Source organism: Canis lupus, chromosome 6 (genome assembly GCF_003254725.2).
Source record: "Canis lupus dingo isolate Sandy chromosome 6, ASM325472v2, whole genome shotgun sequence".
Lineage (NCBI taxonomy): Eukaryota > Metazoa > Chordata > Mammalia > Carnivora > Canidae > Canis > Canis lupus.
In genome coordinates this window covers 14,981,996-15,008,320 of record NC_064248.1, presented here as the reverse complement: position 1 = coordinate 15,008,320, position 26,325 = coordinate 14,981,996, and the positions used below count along the sequence as shown (strand labels likewise).

General features: G+C 55.7%; 1 protein-coding gene across 8 annotated transcripts in view; it reads right to left on the bottom strand.

The window, feature by feature from the left end:
* Window positions 1-26,325, bottom strand: part of MAD1L1 (mitotic arrest deficient 1 like 1) — a 347,527-nt gene that overhangs the window by 74,501 nt on the left and 246,701 nt on the right. For all 8 annotated transcript variants that reach the window (XM_035718311.2, XM_025416062.3, XM_049111198.1 and 5 more), the window contains one exon: window positions 24,922-25,012. In XM_035718311.2, coding sequence (XP_035574204.2) covers window positions 24,922-25,012 — 91 coding nt within the window. The remainder of the gene's footprint in view (window positions 1-24,921; window positions 25,013-26,325) is intronic.

The following is a 26,325-nucleotide window of genomic DNA, read 5'->3' as shown; positions in this document are numbered from 1 at the left end:
AAGATTGTTTAGAGAGTTCAGAGTCCCCCCAGGGCAATGCCCCATGTCCCCATAAGGACCACTGCAAGGGCCCTGGCTGCCAATGACTTACCAATGTGGACACTGACCTTGCTCACCTAGTGAACCTACCTGCAAATGCAACCACTTGTATCTATTTTAAACTAAACACATGTTCACGTGGATGCCCACCTCCATACCTGGTTATTGGTCTAGCATCCACATGCAGCAGGTAAGTACAGGCCCTTGTGCCTCTGGTTTCAGCTCTCGACCTCCTGCTACTGAGGTCAGCCCCAGTCCCACTTTGAGGCATTGTTCCAAGCATGTGAAGGTGATTCTCTCACACTAGGGAGTCCACCGTAGGCCCTGACCTGGTTGGTGAATGATGTTGAAATTATGTACACTATCAATGTTCACCGTGCACTGTTAGATGCAGTGGGTTTTGACAAAGGTACAGTCATGTGTCCTGGCCCTGGCTCCATTCTCACCACCTCCATAGTTTTGGTTTTTCCAGAATATCATTAGCTGGAGTCTTCTCAAATGGGCTTCTTTCACTTAGCACTATCCACTAAAGGCTCCAACATATCCAACACATGGCTCGCTAGCTCATTTCTTTTTAGTGCTAACATTCCCTCATACAGACGCACCAGTTTGTGAATCTGTTTACTTCTGAGGGACACCTTGGCTGCTTCCAGTTTGGGCAATTATGGATAAAACTGGGGAAAAGGCCCGTCTGTCCCAGGGAAACAAGGTCAGCTCTGCAGTGCTGCCAGAGACCAAGTGAGGCCCAACATCTATGCCGTGCTCAGCAGGTGTGTGGGGAATGAACCAAAATGTCAGACTGACCCGGGGCCCTGACAAGTCATGTAGCCTGTGGCAGGCGAGCACGGAGGCGGGACCACCTGGCAGATGCCACGATGCAGCAGTGATGACCAGTAAATGGTGTGGGGTCAACGGGATGCCCAGATCACCAAGACCTCACACACACACACACACACACACACACACCCATGCCTAAAGGATGGCAAATTTATAAGCAAAGGTAAAACCACAAACAGTGTTAGAAGAAAATATAAGAGAACTTCTTGGGGCAGACAGAAGTTCCTGAAGCAGGTTCCAAGGTGTTGGCCAAATGTGAACACATCAGCACGCTGGACTCAGAGAAAATAAGACCTTCCATTCGTGGAGAGTGAAAAGGCACCTGGCAGAGGGGGACATTTAAAATATGAAACCTGACATGGGACTCATGCCCTGAATACATAAAGAACTCACACAAACAAACAAGACAAAATCAGGATAATTCAATTTTTAAAATGGGCAAAAAATGTGAACACTTCATAGAAGTGTCTAAAAAGCCAACAAAGCAGGAAACAAAGCTCAAATTAATCGTCAGAGGGATGCCAATATAAACAGCAGTGAGATACTCGTGTTCTTCCCGAAACGCCCTGCCAACACCCAACAGATAGAAGACACCGGGCATCAAGGGTAGAGCGTGGCCAGAGCTCGTACTGCTGAGAGCAGGAACTGGCATGGCTGCCCTGAGAAACCCACTCGGCAGTGTGTCTTCTTGGGGAGAGTGTGTGCATCCTATGGCCAGTGACCTGGAGTCTTATACAAACGTCCACCGGGAATCAGCACTGTCCATGGCCCACAGCACACCCCACAGTTCAGGCCCATCGAACACTGTGTGTGGTCCCCACGTGGAAGACCACACGTCCATGGGAATGCACATCTGCAGGCACAAAACACATGACAAGTTTGACACAATGGAGCACACGCTGTAGTAGCACATCCCACAGAAGCAGGCCACACTGCTCTTTGCCTCGGAGGTCACGGGGTCCACTTAGGGCTGGGGCCAAACGAGGACTCTGAGGTGTTCGTGATGCTGTTCCCTGCTCTGGATGCTGGTTACTAGCATGGCCCGTTAAGGAAAACTCACTTCTGGTGTCCTGCCCTCTGGCTGTGATGGAAAGGTGCACCTGGACATAGGACTCTCCAGACACTCACAGGGAAGTAATACTCAATTCTACTGAGATTCATTCATGCTCAGGAGAGAGGACAGGTACCCGTGCACACCCAAGAACACATACGCATGTATGTGCAGACAGGTGTGCACTCATATGAACACACATGTGTGCACTAGATACATGTAAAACCCACGTCTGCGTACACGAATGCAGACACGTGTATACACACATGCTCACAGTACACAGGCACACCCAGTGCATTGCATACACATATACACACATGTACACACATGTATGTCGACGGACACACATACACACACGTACACACACAGATGGGCACATAATGTACAGACTTAGATACACACGTATGAAGGTCAGAGAACCCCAAGGGGAAGGGGGGCTGGAGACCCTTGCCCTGGTGTTGCTGGGCCTCCCTCACCTGTGGGGTCTGACTGAGACCTCAATGACCCCGTGCCAGTCTCAGGGGGTGGGGTCCTACCTCTTGTCCCTCGTGTTCTCAGATCTGCTGAGAGCAGCCCCAGTTTGTGGACAAGCATGGAGGCTGTCTGAACAACTTGCTCCTCCTCAAGCAAGTAGAGGCAGGGTAGGAGCAGGTCAGAGCTCCTCACTCCCCCCAACCCCACTCCCCACCCCCCTGCTCAGGAAGCTTTCCTGACACCCTGTGCCCTGCATGGAGAAGATGGCTACTGAGGACTCAGGCATCAGGAGACGTCCCACCTGGAAGACACTGCTGCCTCTGTGATTGGGAGGCATGTTTGCGGGGTCATAGCAAGGACCACACATCTCTGGCTGTCACTCTGTGGCCTCCCTGACAAGGATGGGGCCACCACAGGGCAAGGGAGAGAGTGGGCCGTCTCAAAGGCCTCAGGGTCTGCCAGTGCAGAGAACAGCCACTATGTTGAGGAAGGCCCAGGATCCACTGGGGCAGGCCTGGGGTCTCCCTCCCGCCAGGTGCCTTGGGAGGCCAGTGTCCCCTGCGCAGACGAGCAGGAGGCTCCTGGCCTGAGACTCCAGCCCATCTCTGTAAGGGGGAACCCCAGGCCAGTGGAACAACCACAGCCTATCTTCCTTTCCACTCGATAGGCAGTGATGTGCCCTCTTCTCTCCAACAATCCCATCTCCCACTGCCTTTGTGACTCCTGCCCACATGTTTCTCTTCTCACTTCCAGGGAGAATGGATTGGGGGGGGGGGGGGCAGCCCTTACTCAGGTCATCCCACTCCCTCAGGAAGGAGGCTGGCTGTGGATACATTAAGTGTGACAGGACCAGCATGGGAGCTTGGGCTGCCAGGTGAGATCCTGCCGTGTTACTGAAGCATACCACAGCCTGGGGAGGGGCCAGCTGCCAGCTCAGAACCCTTGAGTGTGTCTTGAAAGGGGAGGAAAAAGGGGATGGGGGAAGGAGCAGTAGGAAAGTAAAATACCTTCCAGGTAATGGGCACAGGGGAAGGTGGCCCACAAGGGGACAGGGGAGAGAGCAGGGAGCAGAGATGCCGGCTTCAGCCAGAGCTGCAGGTCAGCAGCCATGACCCCGCTGGCCCCTGTCCTCTGGCGTCACCTCGAAGAGAGGGCAGGAGCAAGAGAGACAGAAGAGAGAGAAAGGAAGAGAGAGACAGAGAAGCCACCTGCAGTCAGTGGAAGGCGGGGGTGGCTGCCCTGAGGAGCCTGCTGGGGAAGGCTCGGGGCTCCTTACTGGTTTCTGAGGACCCTGTAAAAACCTCAAGGGATAAAGAGACATCCTATAGCTCCAGCTGAATCACAGACTCTGGGGCTGGATTACTCCCTCCAATTTTAACAGTCTAAGAAAGATAACCGAGTGTGTGAAATCCATCTGCCCCATGCAGCCGGGCAGAGGCCCGGTGGCAGCAGACAGGCTGGCAGCTTGCTTCCTGGGCCTCTGTGGGCTGGGGGCAAGGGGCACACATGGAGGGAGTGCAAGGGCCAGGGAGCAGATGCGGCAGGATTCACGGTCACATGCCTCCACCCACCAGCCTGCTTCGCATCTGTGCTGGGCACCCAGGAATGAGCTGTGAGCCACACCATAACACAGACCCGACTCTCACCACTCACGTGTCCCCAAATGCCACTCTTCCTTCAACCATTCAAAAATATAAGCACAAAGACAGGTCAGGCCTGGGCCCCCTGCTTCCCTTGGCCAGAGCAGACACTCTCCTGGGCCCCAGACAGGATGCTATCACCGACACACTGGGGGGCCACGCAGGGAGGCAGGTGCAGGGTGAGTCAGGAGACCTGTGCCTGGACAGCAAGGATCCTGTCATGGAGATGCCAAATCCACATGGGCAGGATGGAGAACCGCTGTTCCCTCCTAGGATCACAGGTTAACGAGTGGCCTGTTTTCTAGGGGGAGGTCTTCCCCTTGATGGGAACTGAAGGTACAGAAAATGTGTGCAAGGGGGTTTCAGGGGCCCAGCAGGGCTTAGCCAGATGAGAGCAGATAGGGAGGAACCCAAGCGGGGAAATTCTTACAGGCTGGATGAGGGTTTGATGAGTCGGATAAATGACTGCGATCCACAGGGTCAACTTGAGCAGTCTAGGGGTAGCGAGGCCTCCACCCCTGGTGTTTACCATGAGGATGGCTCTGTGGGGTGGGTGCCCAAGCCCATTAGGCTATAGCAAGTTATCTCCCCAGTTTGGGGATGAGCTACAAAAGCTCCTGCTCCACACAAGTCTGACCACAGAGAGCAGGATCATTACCTGCCCTGGACGGTGATCACTGGCCAGCCACTGTGTCCTAGCTGGGATGACCTCTGACCTGGCCCTCCCTGAGAAGCCCGGAAAGGCTGACTGAAGAGCGCAGTGACTAAGGCCATTGCCATGTGGGAACACAGATTCCCCCGTGGCCTGGACTTCACCTCAAGTGGGGCATCTGTGTCACAGGGAGGGCACCCGCAGGTACCTGCGGCCAGCGCCAGGGTGAATTTTGCTGCTGGCCATACCACTCACCACAGTCTTGAGGTGCCTCACCTGGGAAATATGGGTAACGCACCCCTCACAAACGTCGAGGACCGACAGAGTGACATATGTTGAAGTCCCCTGTAGACTTAAGTTCTGTGCTGACGTGAACTATTTCTTCAGTGTGGGGGGCAGTGGCTGAAGCACATAAACACTGGGCAAAGGAGAGAGTAGGTCTCTGGGGCATCTCAGGAGAGAGGCCACCTGTGAGCTGATGTGGGGGCTGCAGCTGGACTCCCAGGGCGTAGGTGGGACTGGCCTCTGCCCATTCCCTCCATCCTGTGTGGAGCTGTGAAGACCTGGTGGGACAGATTGGGCCACATCCCTGACTCTGCTAGAGAATGACAGCCCAGGGAGCTGGGAGGCCTTGCTGAGAGGACCTGGGGCATGGATGGGGGCTACTGCCCACACCCCCAGGTTCGTCCCTGCACTGTGACGGGTCTACAGAGGCTGGGGATGGCCCAGCACAGCCAGCCATCCACTGTCCAGCCTGCCCCCAGTACTGCTTGGCTGGGGAGGGGGGCAGGCAGCATGGAGCCTGCCAGCCCTGGGTCTTAGGGAACAAGCACCCCAACCAGGCAGAAATCAGGCTGTGAGGATGTCACGTGCCCTGTGAGTGCAGCCTGTGGCAAATCAATCCTGGGCATCTGAGCCCACCTGGCTTCTTTCCTCTTCATGGTCAAACTGACAAGCGAGCCTGAAGGCATAGTCTGCTGGCGCCATTCTGACTATGCTCTGTTTCTGCCTGAGGATTAGCATCCAACGCTGGTGCTCCATTTCTGGGACCAATGCGAGGACATGACAGAAACGCACCCACGGGCATAACCGGCTCCTTCTTCCCACAGTTGGGGGCAGGTTGCTCCTCGGGAGGTGTTCCCAAGTGTGAAGATCCACTGTGGGCCTGGTCCCCTCTCCAGACAAGCAGCTGCAGCAGGAAGGTTCTGGATTGTGTCTGGGGCCCATTGCTCCCTGAATCCTCCCTGTGCAGCCCCCTCAGCCTGTAGGTGTGCACATCCAGCCTGCCGTCTTCTGACATACCAGAGACTGCATGCAGACACCAACAGAGCCTCCCTGGCTCTTCCAGCCTCCTGGTGGGTCCACCTGGTGATAGCTGGAGATAGTGTCCAGAGAAGAGTAGCACAGACTCACTCAGATGCCACAAGAACAAGGTGGCTGCTGTTTTAAGCCGCTAAGCTTTGGGGGTGTTTGTAACAAAGCAACAGGGAACTGATGCTGCCTCTAGAGGAGGCTACGAGGGGAACAAGATGGGCAGCCTGGCCCCCATCAGGTGGGTGGCAGTCTCCTCGGAAGGCCCCGGGGCCATGTCTCTGGGATTCTGCCAAGGGGTTACGTTCCCACCTGGTCACCACAGTGACAGTGGGAGGACCCACAGCCAGTTGGGGCAAAGGCAGGTGCCAGCCCTAGGCGGGTAGCCCCAGGCCCTCCCACTGTTGTGGGGGTCAGGACCCACATCCTAGCACAAGGGACAAGGTGCTGCCCCACGCAGAAGCCCTAGGTAAAGGTGCAGGCCCTGCTCTGCCCGACTTGTGATCATGCTCCATCCCTTACAAAACCCTCATTTTGGGGAAAGAGGTAGACAGCGGGTCAGGGGACAGAGGCCTGGGGCCCTGAGGCCTGAGGCAGGCGAGGCTCCTTCCCTTGGGCCAACTGGTCCCAGGAGAGGACTGGTGGGTCACTGTTATGTTTTCTGGAGATGGTTACTGTGTGGGCCAGCAATCCTTTTCTGCAAATGGGCAGAAAGCAAATACTTAGGTTTGTGGGCCACCCAGCCTCTGTTGCCACCATTGAACGGGGTCAAATACAGATATACGTAAACAGATGGGCATCACTAGGTTTGCCAAAACCAGCAGCCAGCTGAACCTAGCTCTGGTTTGCTGACCTTGGGTGGGAAGAATCTGAGGGGGAAAGTAGGAGGAGGAGAAGGAAGAGGAGGAGGAGGAGGAAGGTCCTCCCATGGGGATGAGCTGTGTGATGTGTGGCAGGCGGCACCAAGGCCAGTCTGGAAGCCAGCTTCCAGGGTGCCAGGTGCCAAGATGGAGGAGAAGTAGCCTAAGCCCCTTCCTGTCCCCAGCCCACTGAGCCAAGCCGAAGCACACGGAAAACAATGGTGAGCAGACAGCGCTGGCAGGGATGGAAGTTGGAAATAAGCATCCACGGACTGGAGGACAGCATGTGACAATGACCGTGCCCCAGCTGGAGTACACGTGCCCTTCGTCTCCATCACCCCAATCCCAGCTGCTTCTAACATTCACATGGCATTGCAAGGGACTCTGAATAATCCTGAAAAGCCAGCAGTCCTGCAGAGGAGGATGGCAGGAAGACCCACCCACTCATACTACAAGGTGCTGGCGACCAAGGCAGAGTGGTCCTGGCCCTTGGACAGATGGTGAAGTCACCCAAGGAGACCCTTGCGTTGTGTCTACAGCCAAAGATTTTCTGCCAGGTGCCAAGACCACTCAGTAGGGAAGAGTCCTTTGGTATGCAGGGCTGGCATCATTGGACATCCACAGCAGAAGTGTGCAGCTGGACCCCTATCTCACACCATATGTAAAAATGGACTCAACCATGTAAGAGTATGAGCTAAAACTACAAGTCTCAGAAGAAAATGTGAGTGCAGGCCTCCAAGACACTGGATTCGGCCACACATTCTTGGATAGGATGCTAAAAACAAAGAAAAAAAGAAAATGTATAAAGCAAATGTCATCACAGTGAAAACCTTTGTGCTTCAAAGGATACCATCAAGAAGAGGGAAAGACAACAGGAGAATGGGAGAAAACATCTGTGAGTTGCACATCTAGTATACACTAGTACCCAGAACGGTGACTCGATAGTGACAAGACCCAGATAACAGATTCAAAGATAGGCAGGGATCTGGCTACACACTCCACCAAGGAAGAGACAAAAACTAGTAAGTCTGATAAGATGCCCAAAGCTGATGTCCTCACTCATCAGGGAAATGGAAACCAAAGTCCCCACCAGGTAACGAATGTTGGCATGGGCGGAGAGGACGAAGAGCCCCCGTGGACGGCTGGTGTGGACATAAAATGGTGCAGCCACCATGGTAAAGGCCTCCACCTCCATGAGAAATAAAATCTGTGCCCACGAAGAAACGTTCACAGCAGCATTATTCCTAACAGAGCAAAGGCGGAAAAAACTCAGACATCCATTGGCTGGTAAGTGAGTGAACAAATGTGAGGAGTCCACACAGTGGCACCCACAACAACACACATGGTCCCTGGACACATGACGCTCAGTAAGAGAAGCCCCCCACAGAGGAACACATACAACAGGAACCCCCAGACAGATGGCATGTTGACCGGTGGCTGCCACAGGGCAGGAGACAGAGGAGTGGCAGTGGAGGGCCTGGGACGGGTTTCTGAGCTGCTGAAAGTGGTATGCTATCAGTGAGTACAGCAAAACCACCAAATTGCTCTTCATTTTGAACAGCTTAAGTATGTAGTTTGTAAATTGTATTCCCATAAAGCTGTTTCAAAAAAGAAGAAAGGAAAGCGCTGGGATGGAGAGCTGGAACCCAGAAGGGAGAGCAGGTCTGGGCTGGGTAAGGGAACGTGTGCTGGGTGCGGTGCAGGCCCCATGGTGTGCCTGTTTCCTGTTGAGCCTGCCAGGAGGCCGCCCAACTTCCACGCCAGCCTGCAGCCAGCCGGAGGAGTGGGGGGAGCACCCCTCTCTGGCCGGGCATCCCTCAGCTGTCCAGCCAAGTCCGGACCCTGATGGCAGCAACCACAGGCTATCCATCCCCAGGGCCTCAGGATGCACCCCTGCCTGGCTGCCAGGCCGCAACACCTCAGCCTCCAGGGCACCTCCATGCCTCCGTGGCTGGTCAGACACCCTTGAGTGATGCTCCCAGACCTCATGTTCTCATACCAGTTCCTGTGTACAGCCCCCCCCCCCCCCCCCCCCCCCCCCCCCGCCCAAGAGCTATGCTCTCAAGGCTCCTGCAGTCTCCACAGCTGCCCGGACGTGCTACCCCGAGACCCTACACACTGCCAGGCCCCCATCCTGAGGGCATAGCTCTGCTTTCTGGTTCTGTGACTGCCCTCCCTAAAGAGATATCCAGCAGGAGCCAGGCCACTCTGCTCAGGCCTGTTTCATCTGGGTCTTTGGCACACATCTGCTTGGGGTACCTGGCACATGCAGAACAGGGCTGAGACCGCATGGTGGGGCACAGGGCAGCCTGGGTCCTAGCAGAATTTTAGGAGTTGCTTCTTAGCCGCACTCCCCTGCTGCTCAACTGGCCAGGTGCTGGAGCATTCACAGTGAGACCTGGTCAGTCAGGAGGAAGCTGGGATGGGGATGCACAGGCTGAGTACCTGAGATAAAGTGTCAATGCCTTGAGGCCTAGGCTTGCTGTAAGTGCCTACTACTTGGAACCTTCCACACTGGGCTCAGAAAGCCAAAGGCTGGAAGAGGTGAGGGGAAATGAAGCTGGCTGGTACAGGTGGGATCCCCCACTGGGAGTCTGTGTGGAATTGGGGAGCACAGAGACCAGGTGGCCAGGTGCTGTCTTCCCAGGGGCCAGAGTGGACTGGCTCCCATGGCAGCCACCCATAGGCCCAGCCAAACTAGACACGGGTACCGTGGTCATCCTAGGATATTATGCAGCCCCCATCCTTCTCTGCATCCCCCCACACCCTAACAGAGCACCCACTGGGCAGGTAGAGGCAGACCCACGTGTCAGGACCATGTGGCTGGGCAGCGTGCCCATAGGGCTCTGCCTGCTACACCGCCCCCTCTTGGTACAAGGAGGTCATCCTTCTGCTTCTATGTGGGCAGTGTGGTTTGTTGGACACCAGGGAGGCCCGGAGTGAGTTCCACAGATGCTCCCAGCAGGCGGGGGCCCCCTGAGGAAGGACAAGGCTTCATTGCGTCCCCCAGACCAGTGAAGGGAAGCCGGTGCCTCACCCACAGTGCCTGTTCCATAAGGACCCACTGAGAGGAGTCAGTGACCCCGCAGTGCCAAGAGCTGCTCCTGAGCTCCCTCCCCTCTTAGGGCTGCATGTATCGCACAACACGCCACGCCTTGTGTAACCACTTTGTTGCTGGCCTCTTGCCCAGGGGTGAGGGCAGGCTCCTGGGCGTGGCAGAGGAGTGCCTGTTGAATGGTCCTAATCACTAATATCTAAGCCAGGAGCTGTCCCCATGAGCAGGAACACCGTGCCATCGGGGGCTGGCACGTCTGATGTGCAGACAGAGCGGACAACTCTGCTGAAACCTGCTGCGAGGTGGTGGCTCTGAGGAAGAAAGGGTTAATGGCTGTAATCTACTAACAATTTGTCGCCTTGTTTGATTCACAGCTGAGACACTGGCGGTACTGACAAGAATCTCAAAAGGAAAAGTTTTGGGCTTCCTTAGACGTGATGCTGCAATTCCTAACCACACGTGCCTGTGTCACTCACAGCGGGAGCTGGTGCTTCTGCTGAAGAATGACCTAGTCGAGGCAAAAGATCAGGGCCAGGCATGGGGTGGCCAGAGCCACGGTGGGCATCTGCCCCCCCATTTCTCGGAAGACCAGCAGTGCGTCAGATGAGGCTGGGCCACAGTGTGTGCCCCACTCGCCCCCCAGAGCCTGGAGACTCACGCCTCGGCTCCACAGCATGGATTCTCTTCTTTTGCCCTGACTCCATGCCAGCTTGGAAGAATGGCCGCTTCCCTCTGCGTCCAGGCCCACTGCACCAGCGTCCTAATCCCACAGGGAGGGGGGTGGCCGGCAGCAGCTGTGGCCCATCTACCCTCAACCTGAGCTAGCCCTTTCCCATCTGCAGAAGAAAGAGGGGCAGGAGCCGCCATCCCTGAGGACTTTCTGGGCCAAGTGCTCACAAGCCTGCACAGGGAGCAAAACCCTGGAGCCGCTGCACGTGCTGCGGATGGCCAGGCGAGGAACCGGCTGCCCCTCGGCCCATGGCCGAGAGGAAGGGAGCCTGTCACCCGGGCCTGACGTGCATACCGAGAGGCCCTGCTGGAAGAAGTGGAGACGCAGGGAGAATTAAACAGCACAAATAGGTGCTGGTCCTCATGCATATTTATAAATCATTTGGCCTCAAAGCTCAATCAATATCTCTCCCAACTGAAGGAAGCACAGCTTGGGTAGGAGAGTGGAGGGCCGCAGGGGTACCCGCTGGGTCCCAGGTCAGGGCCAGGGCCAGACTTCCTAGATGGGGAACACAGCTCCCTTCCCTGGCTTCCCTGTCTTCTGCTGTTTGCTGAGCCTCAGCCTGTAGGATGTTTTTCTGAGCAGGCCCAGGGCTGGTGCTCCCTTTGCTCAGGAGCTATGTGACCTTGGGCAGGTCCTTCAGGTGCTGGTCTTTCGTCCCTCTGCCTCATGGGCAGTGGGAGCAAGCCAGGTTCTCAATGAGTGCTTAGTGAGCTCCCAGGGATGCTCCCTGGCTCTGAGGCCTTGGGCAGGCCTTGTCCTCCAGAGTAGGACCTCATGGGATGCTGTACTAGCCACAGGTGAACAGTGTGGGAGCAGTAGCTGGGCTCACACAGAGCAGCACAGTCTGCCTGCCCCTGGCCCAACACGGCCAAGGCCTGGTCCCCATCTCCATTCCCCTTGTCCCCCAGGACAGAAGCTAGGCACTCAGCATTCCCTGTGGCCAAGGCTCCCTTGGAAAGCAAACACATGTATGTGACCTGCCACCTCTCAGCAGGCTGTCCTGATTGATGACAGGTGTTTGTGTGCACACTGTGTCCAGTGCCATGTGGCCAGCTCTGAAGGGACAACCCACTGCAGCCATGGAAGGGCCTGGGTCACCGGTCTAAGGCCTTGTGGCTCCAGGAACACAGCAGAGGGAAGACAAAGCCTGGGGGAATAGGACCTGCCCGGGCCAGCGCACACCAGAAAGGCCCTTCTCACACCACTCTCTAGGCGACCACAATGCCCGCCTCCAGCCCAGTGCCAAGAGAATGCAATAGGACAGGTTTATCCATCTACAAGCAAGTGACAAAGGTGAGTAAGGCAGGCTATGGATGTGGCTGGCCAGGGGAAGACCATGAGGGACAGTGGGGCTCAGAGGGAACCCTTGTCCAGCCAGACTGGATGCTGGTCTTCCTTGGATGTCACACCCAGAGGGAGGTCACCGTGCTAAATCTCGTGCCAGCCCCAGCTCAGAGACCACCCCATGGTGCTGGTCTGGAGCTCTGGCAGGGGGGTGTGAAGTTTCCAAGAAGCGGCAGGCAGGACTGGCAAGGAGGGCTCTGGTGGCCTTGGGCACTGGAGCAAGCTGCTACCTGAGGCTCCTAGCATCCGGGAGGTGGGCCAAGACTGGGGTGGCTCCAGGGTTGCTCCAGGGGGAAGGGTAACATTGAGGGCATCACCACCGGCACATGAACACTTCCTTCCTCCTAGAGATGAGTGGCCAGATGAGGGGCCGAGTCACAGTGCCCAGCAGGGGTGTCCATCCCTCCCTCGTGCCCACACAACCAACAGCTTGGTCACAGGATTTAGAGGAAAGATGCTGCCATCCCAGGATGCAGGGATGGAGCTCCCGCAGCCCTGACCACAGAGGCCTGGCCTGGCTTGTTGGCTGGCCTCTCCTCTGGGTTCTAGGAGAAGCCCCAGGAGGTGGCACTTCCCTGTACTGGATCTGAGACGAAACCAAGTCATGCTCTCTCTGAGCCTCAGTTTGCTGGTCTACCAAATGGGGATGCTACTACTGCTCACTGACCCAAGTGTGCAGGGAGACATGTAAGCAGTCTTAAACCAAACCAGTTTTGCTGAGTACACAATTAGAGTCCACCAGGACTGCCGGCGTGAAAACCAGAGTCAATTCTGACAGGTATCACTCATGTCTGCCAGATGCAGCCCAGACCACCACTTCTCCAGAAGAGCCCTTGGGCTGTCAAAATGCCACGTGTCCAAGGGCCCAAAGCCTTCCCAGAGCCATTGGCAAACTGGGCAGGGGCAGAGGAGCAGTGGCACAGGACAGGGTCTCCCTGGTGGCCATCAGCACTGGCCTCATCCACTTTCCCTGTAAGGAGGCTCAGATGCCACAAGAATGTCAGAGCTGGAGGTCACATACTGGAATCCCTTCACACTTGGGACACCCATCTTGTACTACACATCCACACACTGTAGAGTGCTATGGGGTGTCCTCATGTTCTAGAGGGACTGCCCTTGTGGCCCTGCTCTTGTGCCTTCCCTGCCGCGGTTGTTTGTGTAGAAACAAATGCTGACAAAACCGCTCCCCTTCTGAATTTGGGTTTCTACCATGGGTACCCGCGACTCCTGTCAACTCAACAAAAGATGGAGAGGTTTAGTGGCTGGACCTTGGGAGGGGAGAGAAGAGAGTGCTGGTGAGTTCTGCACAAATATGACAGGGTCCCCACCAGACAGACCTGTGTCTGAGCTGGGCACCAGGCAGCAGACCTTCGTGTCCCGCTGGCCTGAAGCTCTGCCAGCTACCAGGCAAACGCCCTGGACATTCCGAGGCTGTGCTGTGTGGAGCTGAGGACTACAACTCAGGTCAGGAGGGGGAACAGGGCCAGGAGAATGCAGACGGCAGAGGCCAGTCAGTGTGTCAACCCGTCTGTCTGCCATCCTCACCCTGCCACACAGGCCTCTGTGGCCTGCATGCTGTCCCTGACTTGAGGCTCTATTCAGCAAACAGAGGACAGTAAGCATGGCAATTACAGCACATGGCATCACCCTGACTTCCAGAGTCCTCCCAAGGGGGACTGGTCCTGAGAGGTTCGTGAGCAGTCTACAGGGAGGTAGGAAAGACACAGTCTGTGTCAGGAGGGCTGGATGACGGCCATGCAGGCCCCCAGCCCGGTGCCCTCTGCCAGCACCCTTCTCCAGACCCTGGGCCCCTGCAGTCAGCTGCTGCCAAAAGGGGGCTGCCCTACAGGCCCCCCTCTTTGGGGGTAGTGGCATTGGCAAAATTCTGGGTGGAGAGCAGCAGATGTGGGTGAGTGGTCACTGACTATGATGGACCCTAGCTCAGCTGCCCAGTAGACAAGCCCACCTCATGCTCTGGTCCACAGGCTGGGCCCTCCCAAAGCTTCATCACATGAGGGCAGGGACATCGAAGAGGCCACGAGATGCCAGCCAGCCACCACCTGGGCACCCAGGCCTGTTTCCTGGGAGGACAGGGATGGACAGGCTTCCTTCTGCAGGCGCTCGTCCTGCAGGTCCAAAGGCTGCTGTTTCAGACACCCGTCCCCTTGCCATTCCACAACAATGTCACTGTGTAGGCGATCCAGGTTCCCACGTAGCTGGGCTGACGAACAGAAGCTCTTGAAGTCAGGCAGTGCTGGCTGCCCCGATCTTCCTATCACAGACAGCAAGCAGCAGCCACAGCTAAAATCCCGCCGCCTGAGCTGGTAAGAGCAGCAGAGGCAGGACAAGCGGGCAGGAGGCACGCTGGGCCTCTGAGGGCAAAGCAGCCCCAGCGCTCACTGCCCTGGGCACTAAGCAGAGATGTCAGGCGTTCTGCTTCTCTGCTCAAGGGCCCTGAATCACACGTATTGGGAAATGCTAAACAAAGGCATTTGGGTTTTTTTCATTGTGGTAAAACATGCATAAAATAAAATTAGCCATCTTAACCATTCCTGTGTCCAGTTGAGGGCACCAAGTGCATTCCTGCTGCTGGGCTGCCATCCCCCGATCTGGCTCCAGAACGTTCCGTCCCAGTAACACACTAACCCCACCTACTCCCCCAGCCCTGGCCCCACCATCTACTCTCTGTGTCTGTGGATCTGAGACCTCGTATGCGTGGGGTCCCCATGTGGGTCCTTCTGCATCTGGTTTGGTGTCTACAAGGCCCACCCATGTTGGAGCAGGTGCCAGAACTCCCTTTCTTTCTCACACTGAGTGATGCCCCGCTGTATGGACAGACCGCATGCTGTTGGCACTCACCCGTGATGGACCCCACTATGCTGCTGTGAACACGGGGTGTACGTGTCTGTTAGAGTCCCAGGAGCAGGACCGTGGGATCATGTGGTTAAACAAAGCAGCTTTTTAAAATCAGCTACAGCATCTGTTGTGGGGCATCAACAAGTCCCCTCATGGGGTGGCTCTTCTAGAATTCAGCACGTTGTCTGTAAGCCACCTCCACAAGACTCCCTTCCTAGAAGAGGAATTATGTAACTTCTTTGTTGGGCTGCTGAGAGGCTCAACTTCAACATGCCTCCAATGCCATGCCATTTGTGGTCTGTTTCATCCTGGCATCGTGTTATTAGCAGCCAGGAATTCTTTGTACGGTCCTGGGATCTTATCTAAAGGAAACATATGTGATGGCACCTGGGTAGCTTGGTCGGTTGAGTGTCTGCCTTAGGCTCAGGTCATGATCTCAGGGTCCTGGGATAGGGTCCCATGTCAGGCTCCCTGCTCAGTGGGGAGCCTGCTTTTCCTCTCCTCCCTGCTCCTGCTCTCCCTCACTATCTCTGTCACTACCTCCATTTTCCTCTCTCAAATAAATAAATAAATAAATATTTTTAAAAAATAAAAAAGGGAATAAATGTGACTACAGAAAATAGTCAAGGTGATCCTCATGAACCAAAGAAGTTAAATTCTCCAAGCAACCTTGGAGAATTCTTCAAACTCTTCCAGAACCTTCCATGGAGAGTCCCAAGTACCCTGGGTCACTGGCATTCTTCCCTTAACTATTTCAGAACTTTCTGTGGAGAGTCCCAAAAATCCTGGAGGGCTGATGTTCCTTGTCCTCTGTGCCACAGGAGGAAACCACAAGCATGTGGTCCTGCCAGGTCCTTGAGTGGCTATTCCCCAAGTCCCTCCCAATGGTCTGCTCCCTTTTCTGCATGTCACCATCTGAATGCTTTCCTCAGGTATACACATGAGGAAAGTGTCTCCTCATGTCAGTGTCTCCCCTGGCTGCCTCAGCCTCTACTGTCCCCCACGTTAGAGCAGCTGAGCAAGGTGGGCAGGCTCACAGAGGGGCTGCCACCCCACACCCAGCAACCAGGCTGGCCAAATGACCTCCGCTCAGCCCACAGAGTCCACCCTTCCTTATGGCCAAGGTGGTTGTACTAGGAAGGTATGGGGCCTGGCCACACGTTCAGAAGGAATGAGAAGGAATAGGAAACACCAGCCCGATTCCAGCAGAGCCCCTGAGTCACAGGGAGGCCAGCCAGCGGATGGGGCTGACGAGGTGGAGGACCAAGTGGAGACACAGCAAGGAAACTAGCAAGGGGCTGGAACAGGCCGTATCTGAAGCCCCTTTGCACTGGGATTTCTGATAACTGCAACCCCAAACACCCTCACTCATAAAACGGGATTCTTGAAAGCATAACCCACTGGGCTGCCATCCTCCTCCCAAGCAGCCACATCTTCTATCACCACAAATGTTCCCAAAGAAAGCCTGTGGGGCAGGACACCTGAGTGGCTCAGCAGTTGGGCACCTGCCTTTGGCCCAGGGCGTGATCCTGGATTCCCGGTTCGAGTCCTACATCGGGCTCCTTGCATGGAGCCTGCTTCTCCCTCTGCCTGTCTCTCCCCGCCAACCCCCCCCCTTCTCTCTGTCTCTCTCATGAATAAATAAATAAAATCTTAAAAAAACAAAACAAAAAGAAAGCCTGTGAGGCCAGAGATGCCCCAACACAGCAGGGGAGAGCCACGCACTCCCTGCTCTGCAGATAAGACCCTTGCTCCCTAAGTGCAGGTGCAAGCTGGCTGTGAACAGGCAAGAATGACAGCCGCCAAAGGAGAAAGGGTTTCTGTCACCAGGAGACACCCCCAAAGGCCCTCTCTGCAGTAATTCTCTCTCTGGTGGAGCAGAGGGGAGGGCAGACACCCATATGGAAAGCCCCTGTGCCACCCCCTCCCCCTGCCTCTGGAGCACCTGACTCCTGCCAGAGGGTGGGGCAGGCTGGCCCCAGGGCCCACAGTGCACCTTCCCTCCGTGGCAGGTGCCCAATCTCCCACCACAGGGACAGTGAGGGGTTTTTCTGAAGGTGGCCCCATTCCTGTGGGCTGGCCAGAAGGTGCTGTAGATAAGGGAGGAGGAGAGTCTGCACAGGGCTCCACAGGGGCAGAGGCACTGAGGGTCCTCCTCCCAGCCACCTGGCCTGGCTCCAGGGCACAGGGGATGGCCTACCACCCAGGCCAACACCCAGCATGCCTGCCTATGCGAAGGACAGGGGCACGATCCCTACAGGGGCAGGAGCAGGAGAGCAGGCTCACCCATGGCACCAACCTCAGAGCCCCCATCTGGTGGGGGCCCAGACCTCCACCAGCATCGAAGGAACAGGAACAAGTTGGGACACAAAGCCAGGGTGCTGGCAGGATCGAACTGGGTACTGGCCTCATGGGGAAGAAGGTGACAGCCTATTAAAAGGGCCTGTGGTGGCCACCACCCACCGGGATGGAACTCTGGTGTGTGGGGTGGGGCCAGGTGTCCTGCTAGTAGTCCTGGGACACTCACAAAGGACAGGAAGCTCAGGTCCTGCTTCTGGCTGTCCCACCTCTCTGGTCTTGGATATACCTGTATCCGGCATCAGGGCAACAGGTGTCTCCTGGCTCTGCCCCCGGGGCTCGGGGCTGCACGTGGCTGAGCAGGGCTCGGGACCCCTGGGCAGTGCTGAGACAAGGGTTCTACCTCCATCTGCCTACCTCACACTGCGGCTGCGAGACTCCAGGCCCACTCCAGGAAAAATTCAACTTGCCTACAGATGACACACATTATGTTTCATCACCCCCAACCTCTAGGCTTGTAGAGGGCTGGGTACCTGGCATGCTGGTCTACAAGCGTGGTGAGGAATGGGTGGAGGGGAAGAGGGGTCAGCATGCGGTTTGAGTGGTGAGGCTCCTGGGGCCACAGACGGCACTTATGCCCCTGCTCCCAGTCCAGCCAGCCCCGCACCGCAAGAGTCACAAGGTGGAAAGGCCCTGAGGAGTGGCTCCAGGGGCCCTTGGGGACACCGTGAAGCCCTGTGTGCACCCAGGGTGGGGTGGGGGTGTCTGAGGCCCTGCGGAGACGTCTGCTGGCACCGGCTCATGGGATGAGAAGGGGCTTATTATTCAAGACACATCATTCTCCTCATAAAAAAATCAAAAGAAATCAGTGCCTGTGGAAATGTCTCCACACAAGTGCACATCAGCAAGCTGGCTTTTTTTAGTCCTCGGCGTTAATAAACATGAGCAGCCAGGCGCCACATTGGGGAAAAGAGGCTTGGGCTCTTTCCTGAAGCGTCTTGTTTTACACGTCCGTCCGGGAGCGTGGGCCCAGGGCACATGCCTGCTTGCTCCCTCAGAGTGTGAAGGGGCACACGCAGCCGCCAGGAGGCAGGTCACAAACCTCCCAAGCAGAGCCCAGAGTCCGCATGTGCATACGCACCACAGTGACACTGAAGGACAGACCCCTAACCTGGAGAGAAATTTGACAAGAATGTACAAGATGACCACATATGTGTAAGGCATTCGAGTGGAGCAGAGAGAGGACCCCACAGATGCAGGCACAGCAGCTCCTGATGGCTCGCCTCTAGAGGTTTTCCCCATCTTCCATGAAACCTGCCAATTTCTACACTGGTTGGAAAAGCTAGATAAATTCGTTCCAGAGAGCACACATAGACAGGAGGTGCCAGGAAAATCCTACTGGAGAAGCTGGAAAAGTCACGGCGGTGGGAGGCCAGGACACATCAGCACAGGAAACCACCCAGACACAGCAACACGTGGGCATCATGGGCAGACAGAGAGGCGGCTCACACCAGTGAGGACAGGCTTTGCTGTAAGTGTCCAGGGGCTACCGGTGGGAGCCCATTAGGGAACAGGCTGATGACAAGCTTCATACCTTGTAAAACACCAGACCAAATCCAAATGTATCAGCCACAGATTTACATGTAAGAAACAAAACCAACCAGCACAGAGGAACTCCTGTACAATCTGAGCCAAAGAAATATGGATAAAGGCACCTATGTAAGAATGCAAAAAAGGCCTCAAGCAAAGTCAAAAGACAGACAATCTCCAGTGGAAAATATATTCACAACTTCAAACAAAAACACAACTCCTTGATATACAATCTCCAAGAAATCAACAGGACCAATAACCCATTTGAAAAAAAGGCCAAGGACATGAATGCATATGAACATACAAGGCCCCTTATATTCTCCTCACCCACGTGGAGAATAAAGGACAGACTCCCAGGTTGCGGGCGACGCCGTCCCACGCTGGGGGCAGCAGTTACAGACTGACCGCCATGAGGCTCCATCTGACAGCATCCACCAAAATAAGCGCAGGTACCCTTTGAGCCCATCATCTCCCTTCCAGAAGTGTATCCTACACACACTTGCACACACAGGACACACGCCAGAGCCATGTTTCTGGGCATAAAAGGGGAAGCCAATGACTGCGCGGCCATCAACAGGCAACCAGTTCATTAAGGTACGGCATATCACAGGGACACAGCACGTGGCCATAAGAAAACCAATGCGATGTCCCAGATGTTACATGATAAAACAAGGTGCAGAATGACTCGAAAACAGATCATCTTTTCAGTTAAAAGGCGGGGGGAGCCACTAAGAATTTGTTAGAAAACCATCAGTCAAAGAAGTTACTATAGGAGAGGAACCCCATCAAATGCTGTAGGTACCAATCCTCCCAACCACGGCAGGGCTCAGGGGCCAAGCCACTCACCCCTAGCTTCCTCCAGAGCCCACCCACGCTGCCTGCTGCTGCACCTGCCCGAGTGTGCCCCACTTGTTTATGCCCTGAGAGTGTGGGTTGGGAGCCAGGCCCGAGGTTGGCGTGTGCAGGTGACCCAGGCAAGGCCGCGGCCCACAGAGCTTGTGGTCCAGACCACTGACCCACAAACAAGTCGTGGATGTGGCGTGAAGGCACTGCCTGAGCTGGCCCTGAGGGATGAACAGGGATGGTGGGCAGAGGTGGGGGTCTCCAGATAGCAAGTCATAGGAACGGGGGTAGAGGCCATGGCCAGGGGTGCTGAGGGGAAAGCCAGCTGAGTGGTGGTGGGGCCCTGTGTTCATCACATGGGACCCCAAGCTGTCAGGGCAGGAACGGGAGCCAGTGGGGCAGAAAGCCTGGACCTCTGCTGGGGGGATAGAGGTGGCAGCATGTGAGGATCCTGGGACTCAGGGGACCTGAGACAGGTCACCAGCTTCTGTGACCTCAGGCTCCCTCATTGGCTTGGGGGGAAGGATGACCCCCTCTCCTCAGTGACTGTGAGGCCCTCGGTGTGTACAGTTGATGAGGAGTCTAACTGGGTGTTAGGGGAAGGGATAAGGTGTGTTTCTAGGGCAGCAGAGACCAATGCCCACCTGCCTCGGATCAGCTGTGACCATTCCTGGCCATTGTTAGTCTACACCCTGCATTCCAGTCACGCTCTCTGGGGCTCACCCTACACCCAGGCATCTCCAGCATATGGCCTGTGGGGTCTGGCCCCTCCAGGAAGCAACGCCCAGATAGCACTGCTAAAGTGTGACTGCCAGTCAGGGGCATGACATGCCTGAGGGCGTGGTCAGTAGCCAGAGGGCCTACACGGGGACAGTCAGGGGCAAGAGGGTCCTGAGAAGCAGAGGTCAGGCCTGCCCTGGGCTATGGGCTCCCTGGCAGGTGAGGGCAGATCGGAGCAGGTGGGGGTAGGGAGGCAGAGGAGGTCTGTCCCCAGGGCCCAGGCCAGGCCAGGGAAACCTGCAGGTCAGTGGGGAGAGGGCAGTGTGGTGTGAAGACTGCAGGTCCCTCCACGCTGCCCATACTCAGGAAGAGGGAAGGAGGTAGAGGCCGAGAGGGTCTGAGTAGACAGTGCTACTTGCCTGCTGACGCAAGGACGTCTCCACGGGCACTGTGAGCTTTCAGCTCACAGGCAACCCAGCAATTTTCTACCCACTCCATTTCCAAAAAAGATACTTATCGTAAATGTCACTGGGCTGCAGTCTGGTCCCTTTCCTGAGCGGCACTGCCGGCTGGCTCTGGGCAGCCCCCCACAGCCCGGGAAGCAGGCGCGCAGGAGGGCTGGGGGTGAGTGGGCCCTCCACCCACTGCTGACAGTCACCTGCCTGAATGAGCAGCGTGATCATGCACCACCGAGGGGCAGTGGGACGTGGGCTCAACTCCCAGAGATGAATTCTACTTGATTACATGCATGCTGAAGCATTTACAGAGAAGGGTGCAGATGTTTGCAATTTGCTTTAAAATGCATCAAAAAAAACGTAAAAGCACTGATGGATGGCAGAGGGGTGGGCATCGTAGGGCCCCCCCAGTACAACGCTCATGCCAGGATGTGGGTGGTGGGCGAGTGGGTCTTCACTGTGGAATTCGTCTGGCTTTGCTGTACGTGTGAGAATGCTCACAAAGTGCTGGGGCAAGTCCAGTGGACCTGAGAGGGCACCAGAGCGCAAGCCAGCGGCCAGGCTATGCTCTGCATGCTCAAGTGTCCAGCCCGGGCCGGGGCTGCCATGCATCCGATCCCCTCTTGACTGCACCTCCGGAGCTTCATGTGGCCCACTTGCTGTCACAGTCTCCAAATGTGGCCCATCAGAAACACAAATGTGGAAAAGCATGTTTGTTGTCATCAAGGTAAAGCACAGGACAGTGGTGTCACTACTGATAGTACTGGCTAGTGTGTGAGGCACCCGGCTAAGAGCTGTCACCACAGTTGCTAAAATGGCCTGACACTAGGGCCACAGGCATGAAGGCCACAGCAACCAGCCACGCTAGTGCCACCCACCAGGAAGAGGGACAAATCAGAGGTCAGGGCAAATGAGACAAGTCCTGCTGCCACTCGGCAATCATTCTCTTGGCTCTGGAAAACTGAGGCCAGTGGAGAGGTGTGAAGGGCAGAGGTGGGGTGGGGTGGGCGGGATCTAAGGCAGGAAGGAGCATGGGGCTCCAGCAGGGAGGGCCAGGCCATGGGTGCAGGCCTGGGTCCAGGGAGCACACCTTTTGCCACACAGCCACCAGCCTCTGGCTCCTGCAGCTACATGGGGAGCACAGAGCTCCCCCTGCCTCTGGGCCCAGACGTCCCCGCAATTTGTTCTCCCAGTGCTGGAAAACTCTGAATGTGTCCAACCCCTTCTGCCTCTACAAAAGATGTCTGTGAACTACCACTCATGTGCTGGCTAACTGTGGGCCTCAGTTTCCCCATCTCTAAAGAGAGGCATGCAGGAGACAGCAGCAGCCCCCCTCCTGGGCTGGGGCACCGGGGGTCAGCCCCCCTCCCTACCTGGCAGGCCTACACACCACCCCGTTGAGGCACCCAGAGAGTGTGGAGCAGCAGGCACACACCGGGCTCGGGGCGGTAACTGGAGCTGTTTCCTCACCAACCAGCTGTGAACTAATTACAAGAAGTTCTAACTAGTGGCGCTCCCTCTCCAAGCATATGTTCCCAATTAAGTCAAACTGCAGCTGATTTTAATCAATCTTCCTTGAAGCGGCCCAACTTGAAGCTTCTCCTCAGAGGGAAGAGGGGAGAGAGGAGGATGTCTGCACAGGAATGCCCCGGAAGCACCGTGCTGGCACCAAGGCCCTGCCTGGCCGGCTGCGGCTGGATGGTGCTCCTCAGCTCAGCCCAGAGGAAGCGTAGGGCTCACCGGGCAGCAGGAGGGCATCACGTGTGCTCCTGTTGCTCCCTAGGCCCTGGCACAGCGGTGAAGAGGGGAGGTCTTTGCCCTCACAATGGAGAAGTCAGGAGGTGTCAAGAGATGGATGAGAGCCAAGTGTGCGCAGACGTGGCATTTCCACTCCCCAGGTGCCCCCCCACATGGGTGTTGTTATCCTTAAGTTAGAAAGGACCCACCGGGGAGTCAGACAGCAAAGCTCAACATACCTAAGGGACCAGACAGGGTTCCAGCTGAAGACCCCACACTGCCTTCCTGTTTCCATGCCTCCAAGCCACCTTCAGACCCATCTCGCTGCTGCCTGGACCTCAGCCAGACACAAGTTCTTCCTGTCCATGCTGTGTAACTGTCACGGCCACTTATCTTGACCTGACTTGCCCCCTTCATTCCTGTATGCCCTTGGGGGTCAGGGTTCCAGGGCAGAGCCCTTGCATTCCTGTGTCCTTAGCAGGGCCTGGCTCACAGGCGCTTTTCATGAGCTGGATGAGTGGATGGCGTTTGGGTCAGAAAGAACTGTTGCTGCCACAGCAAATGTCCAAACACCTTGGAACAGTCTGCTCAGCCCTGGGGTGCCACCCTCTGCTTGCCCACAGCACCACATAACAGGCCCGGGTTGGAGGGGAGCTGAGGCTGGGCACCTGGGAATGGCTGTTGGGCTATCAGCAACGCAGCCCCACGACCATGAGGACAATAGGCACAGCTCAGGAAACAGGAAACTGGACTCAAAGCCCAGCTCTGCCCCTCTTGCTGCGTGCTCTCAGCCAAACAACTGCCCCTCCCTGAGTGGACATTTCCTCATCAGGGAAACAGAGTAGCAGGACCTCCCGGAGAGGTCTGCAGAGCACAGCGACAACAGCGGCCAAGGCTGGTGCTAAACAGGACCTCTACGATGAACAGTCAGGAAGTGGGGATCTCTGGCACCCCAGCATCGCACCGACCCTTCTGAGACAAGCCCCACTCTAGATGCAGAGAAGGCCCTCTTGGATTTGGGTGGGAAGCAAGAACATGGGGAGATGCTGTCATGGACCCCCCCCTCAAGGCCAGGGATGGCACTGCTGCAGGATCAGCAAACGTCCCCAGGTCTGGCTGTAGGACACTCACTGGAGCAGAGGAGGCCATGGTGTGGCTAGCTAGAAGCCTCCACTGCCCACTCCTCTGTGCTTCAGCCCTACTACTCCCACCCCAAGACTGCAGCCAAGACTCAGGAGTATGATCATCATGCATACACCTCAGCCCCTAGCATGATGGACCCCTGGGCCCACATGCCCCACCCCCCTCAGCTGGGCTGTGGCACTCTGACCAGCTCTCCACCCCTCCCTCAGGTAAGGACATGGGCAACCACCTCGCCCATGGGCAGGAGCCCAGCCCCTTGGCCATGAGCAGCTCCGGAACTTGCTGCAAGGCCTCTGCCCCACCCGAGGGGCAGCATGGAACTCAAAGTATCTCCACCCAGGAACACTTGAGATGGGAAGAGCACCAGATGTCATATCTCCCAGGATGCTGGTGGTCAACATCCATTAGCAACAGTGCCTACCCGCACCTCACCTAAGTGACCCCTCTAAGAGCCACAGCAGGCTCCCTGGGAAAGGCCTGGAGGCCCAGAGGCAGGAAGAAAGGCAATGAAATATTTTAGCAGGACTCCCTGCACCTCAATCATCCACAGGGGGCCTGGGCAGCCATCAGCTCCAATGGCAGGCTGTGCCCTACTGAACACGAAGGAGACACCCGCCAACCCTGCTTTGACAGGGCCCCACTGATGGGCCGCGGGGGTCGATCTGCCAACAGCTCAGCTTTCCCTTCTGAGGACTGCGGCCCAATTAAACCAGTACAGGTCCTAGAGCTGAACACTGCCAGCCGCAGCTCACGGCACCTCACTTCATCAGAGTTGTCACTTCTCCCGTCTCCAAGAATCCATAATAAAAAAGAGATTTGATTTGCCTCTAATAGGTGTCAAGATAAAATCAATGGCCTGTCCAAAATCTGGGTAATCACAAACCTGCAGGTTTCTTGCCATGGAACAATTTAGGCAGGAGGATAAAAATGAAAAACAAAGTAAAAGTAAAACAGTGTGAGTAGCAGTATGACTTCATGACTGCAGGCAGGTGGGGATGGGCCTGGAGACAAACCAAAACCAAGCAGAGAAGATCTGGTGAGGCTGCTCACCTACACCACTCATGGGCTATGGCCGGTGCAGGGACAGGGGAGACAAACTGACAGAACATGGGACTAAGGCCTTGGGCTGGTGATGTGCAGCCCAAAGGCAGGACACGCTCCCTACTGGGTAAAGATGGGACATCTGTAGGTGCAGAGAGAAGCCAGGAGGATAGGATGCGCCTGCAAGAAGAATGCAGAGTTCTGGGAGAAGCCTCCACCAATGGCCACCTGTGAGCACATACCTGTAGGGTGAACCGTTCAAGCTGCATTTCCAGCGTCTTCTTGTCTTCTTCCAGACGACTGCGCTCCCCTTCCAGCTCCTCAATCTTCAACCTGCAGGAAGAGCCAGACCATCAGGACATACACCACAGATTACCCATCCATTTCAACAGGGAGGGCTTGGCAGGGGGTCTTCAATGGCCACAACTCGAGGTGGGCAGGGGAAACACTAGCCAGAGGCAGGACGGGGGGAGCCAGCACATGTCCTGTGCCTGTTGGTCCCAGGAGGTGTGACCACATGTTGTAGAGGACACAGAAGCACAGCCCAAAGAAATGTGGGCTGGGGAGGGAAGCAGGCTCTGGGGGACCCTGCAGAGTCCCTCCTCCCTCACAGGCCCAGAGGCCATGCAAAGGCCAGTAGCTGACACAAGCGTGGGGCAGGCTTCAGCTTGCTGTAAGAAAGGGCCTATTTTTGTCTTCATTTCATTAATTTTTTGAAAGGCACTATACTCACGTGATTTAAAAACTGAAAAGGTGTCCAGGAAGCTGTGCTGGGCACGCACACAGGCTGAGGAGCAGGGCCTTTCTCACCAGCAGCCAGAATGGAAAACTCACATCTCATAGATTATTCAGGAAGGGCTGGGCTCAGGAGCCTGAGATCATTATCTCTAGACTAGGCCTAGCAAATCACATAAGATCTAAAAGGACCAAACTCTTTCTAAGAAACCTAATTGCATCTCTGAAAAGGCTCAAGAAGATTTATATGAATACAAAAATATTCAGAATCCAACAAGCCAAAATTCAGTGTCTGCCAACTAATCAAGGCCTAGCAGAGGCATTAAAAGAAGTAGGAAAATATGACCCATAATGAGGAGAATACTCAATCAATTGAAACCTACCAAGAACAGCAGACAGTAAGTAGCATCCAAGGACATTAAAGCAGTTACTGAAAGTGTTGGGCCATGGAGCTATGATCCACTGTTAGGCAGCTCAGCACAGGGAAGTAGAGTGTGAGACATCCCCATTCCTGGAGAGGAAGCCCCAGCACCTAAGGTGACATTGGTCACCATTGGACGGGCTAATGATGGAGTGGACTCTGTAGGAGAAAAATTTACACACCTGAAGACTACAGGAAAAAAAAAATCCAACACACAAAACCATCCAAAATAAAAGAGAGAAGAGAAGGAATATTTAAGACTGAAAGATCGTCCCTGAGCTGTGGGTGACTTCACGGAGCATAACGTCCACATGAGCAGAGCACCCGAAGGAAAGGACAGGTGGGGACAGGAAGACAAAACACCATAGGAAAGTGCCAAATTTGATGAAAAGTATACACAGACCCAAGAAGCTTGACCCCAAGCACAAGATCCATAAAGACAAACAGCCACAGTGCTAGTGAGAAAGAGAAATCTTTGAAATACTGAAAT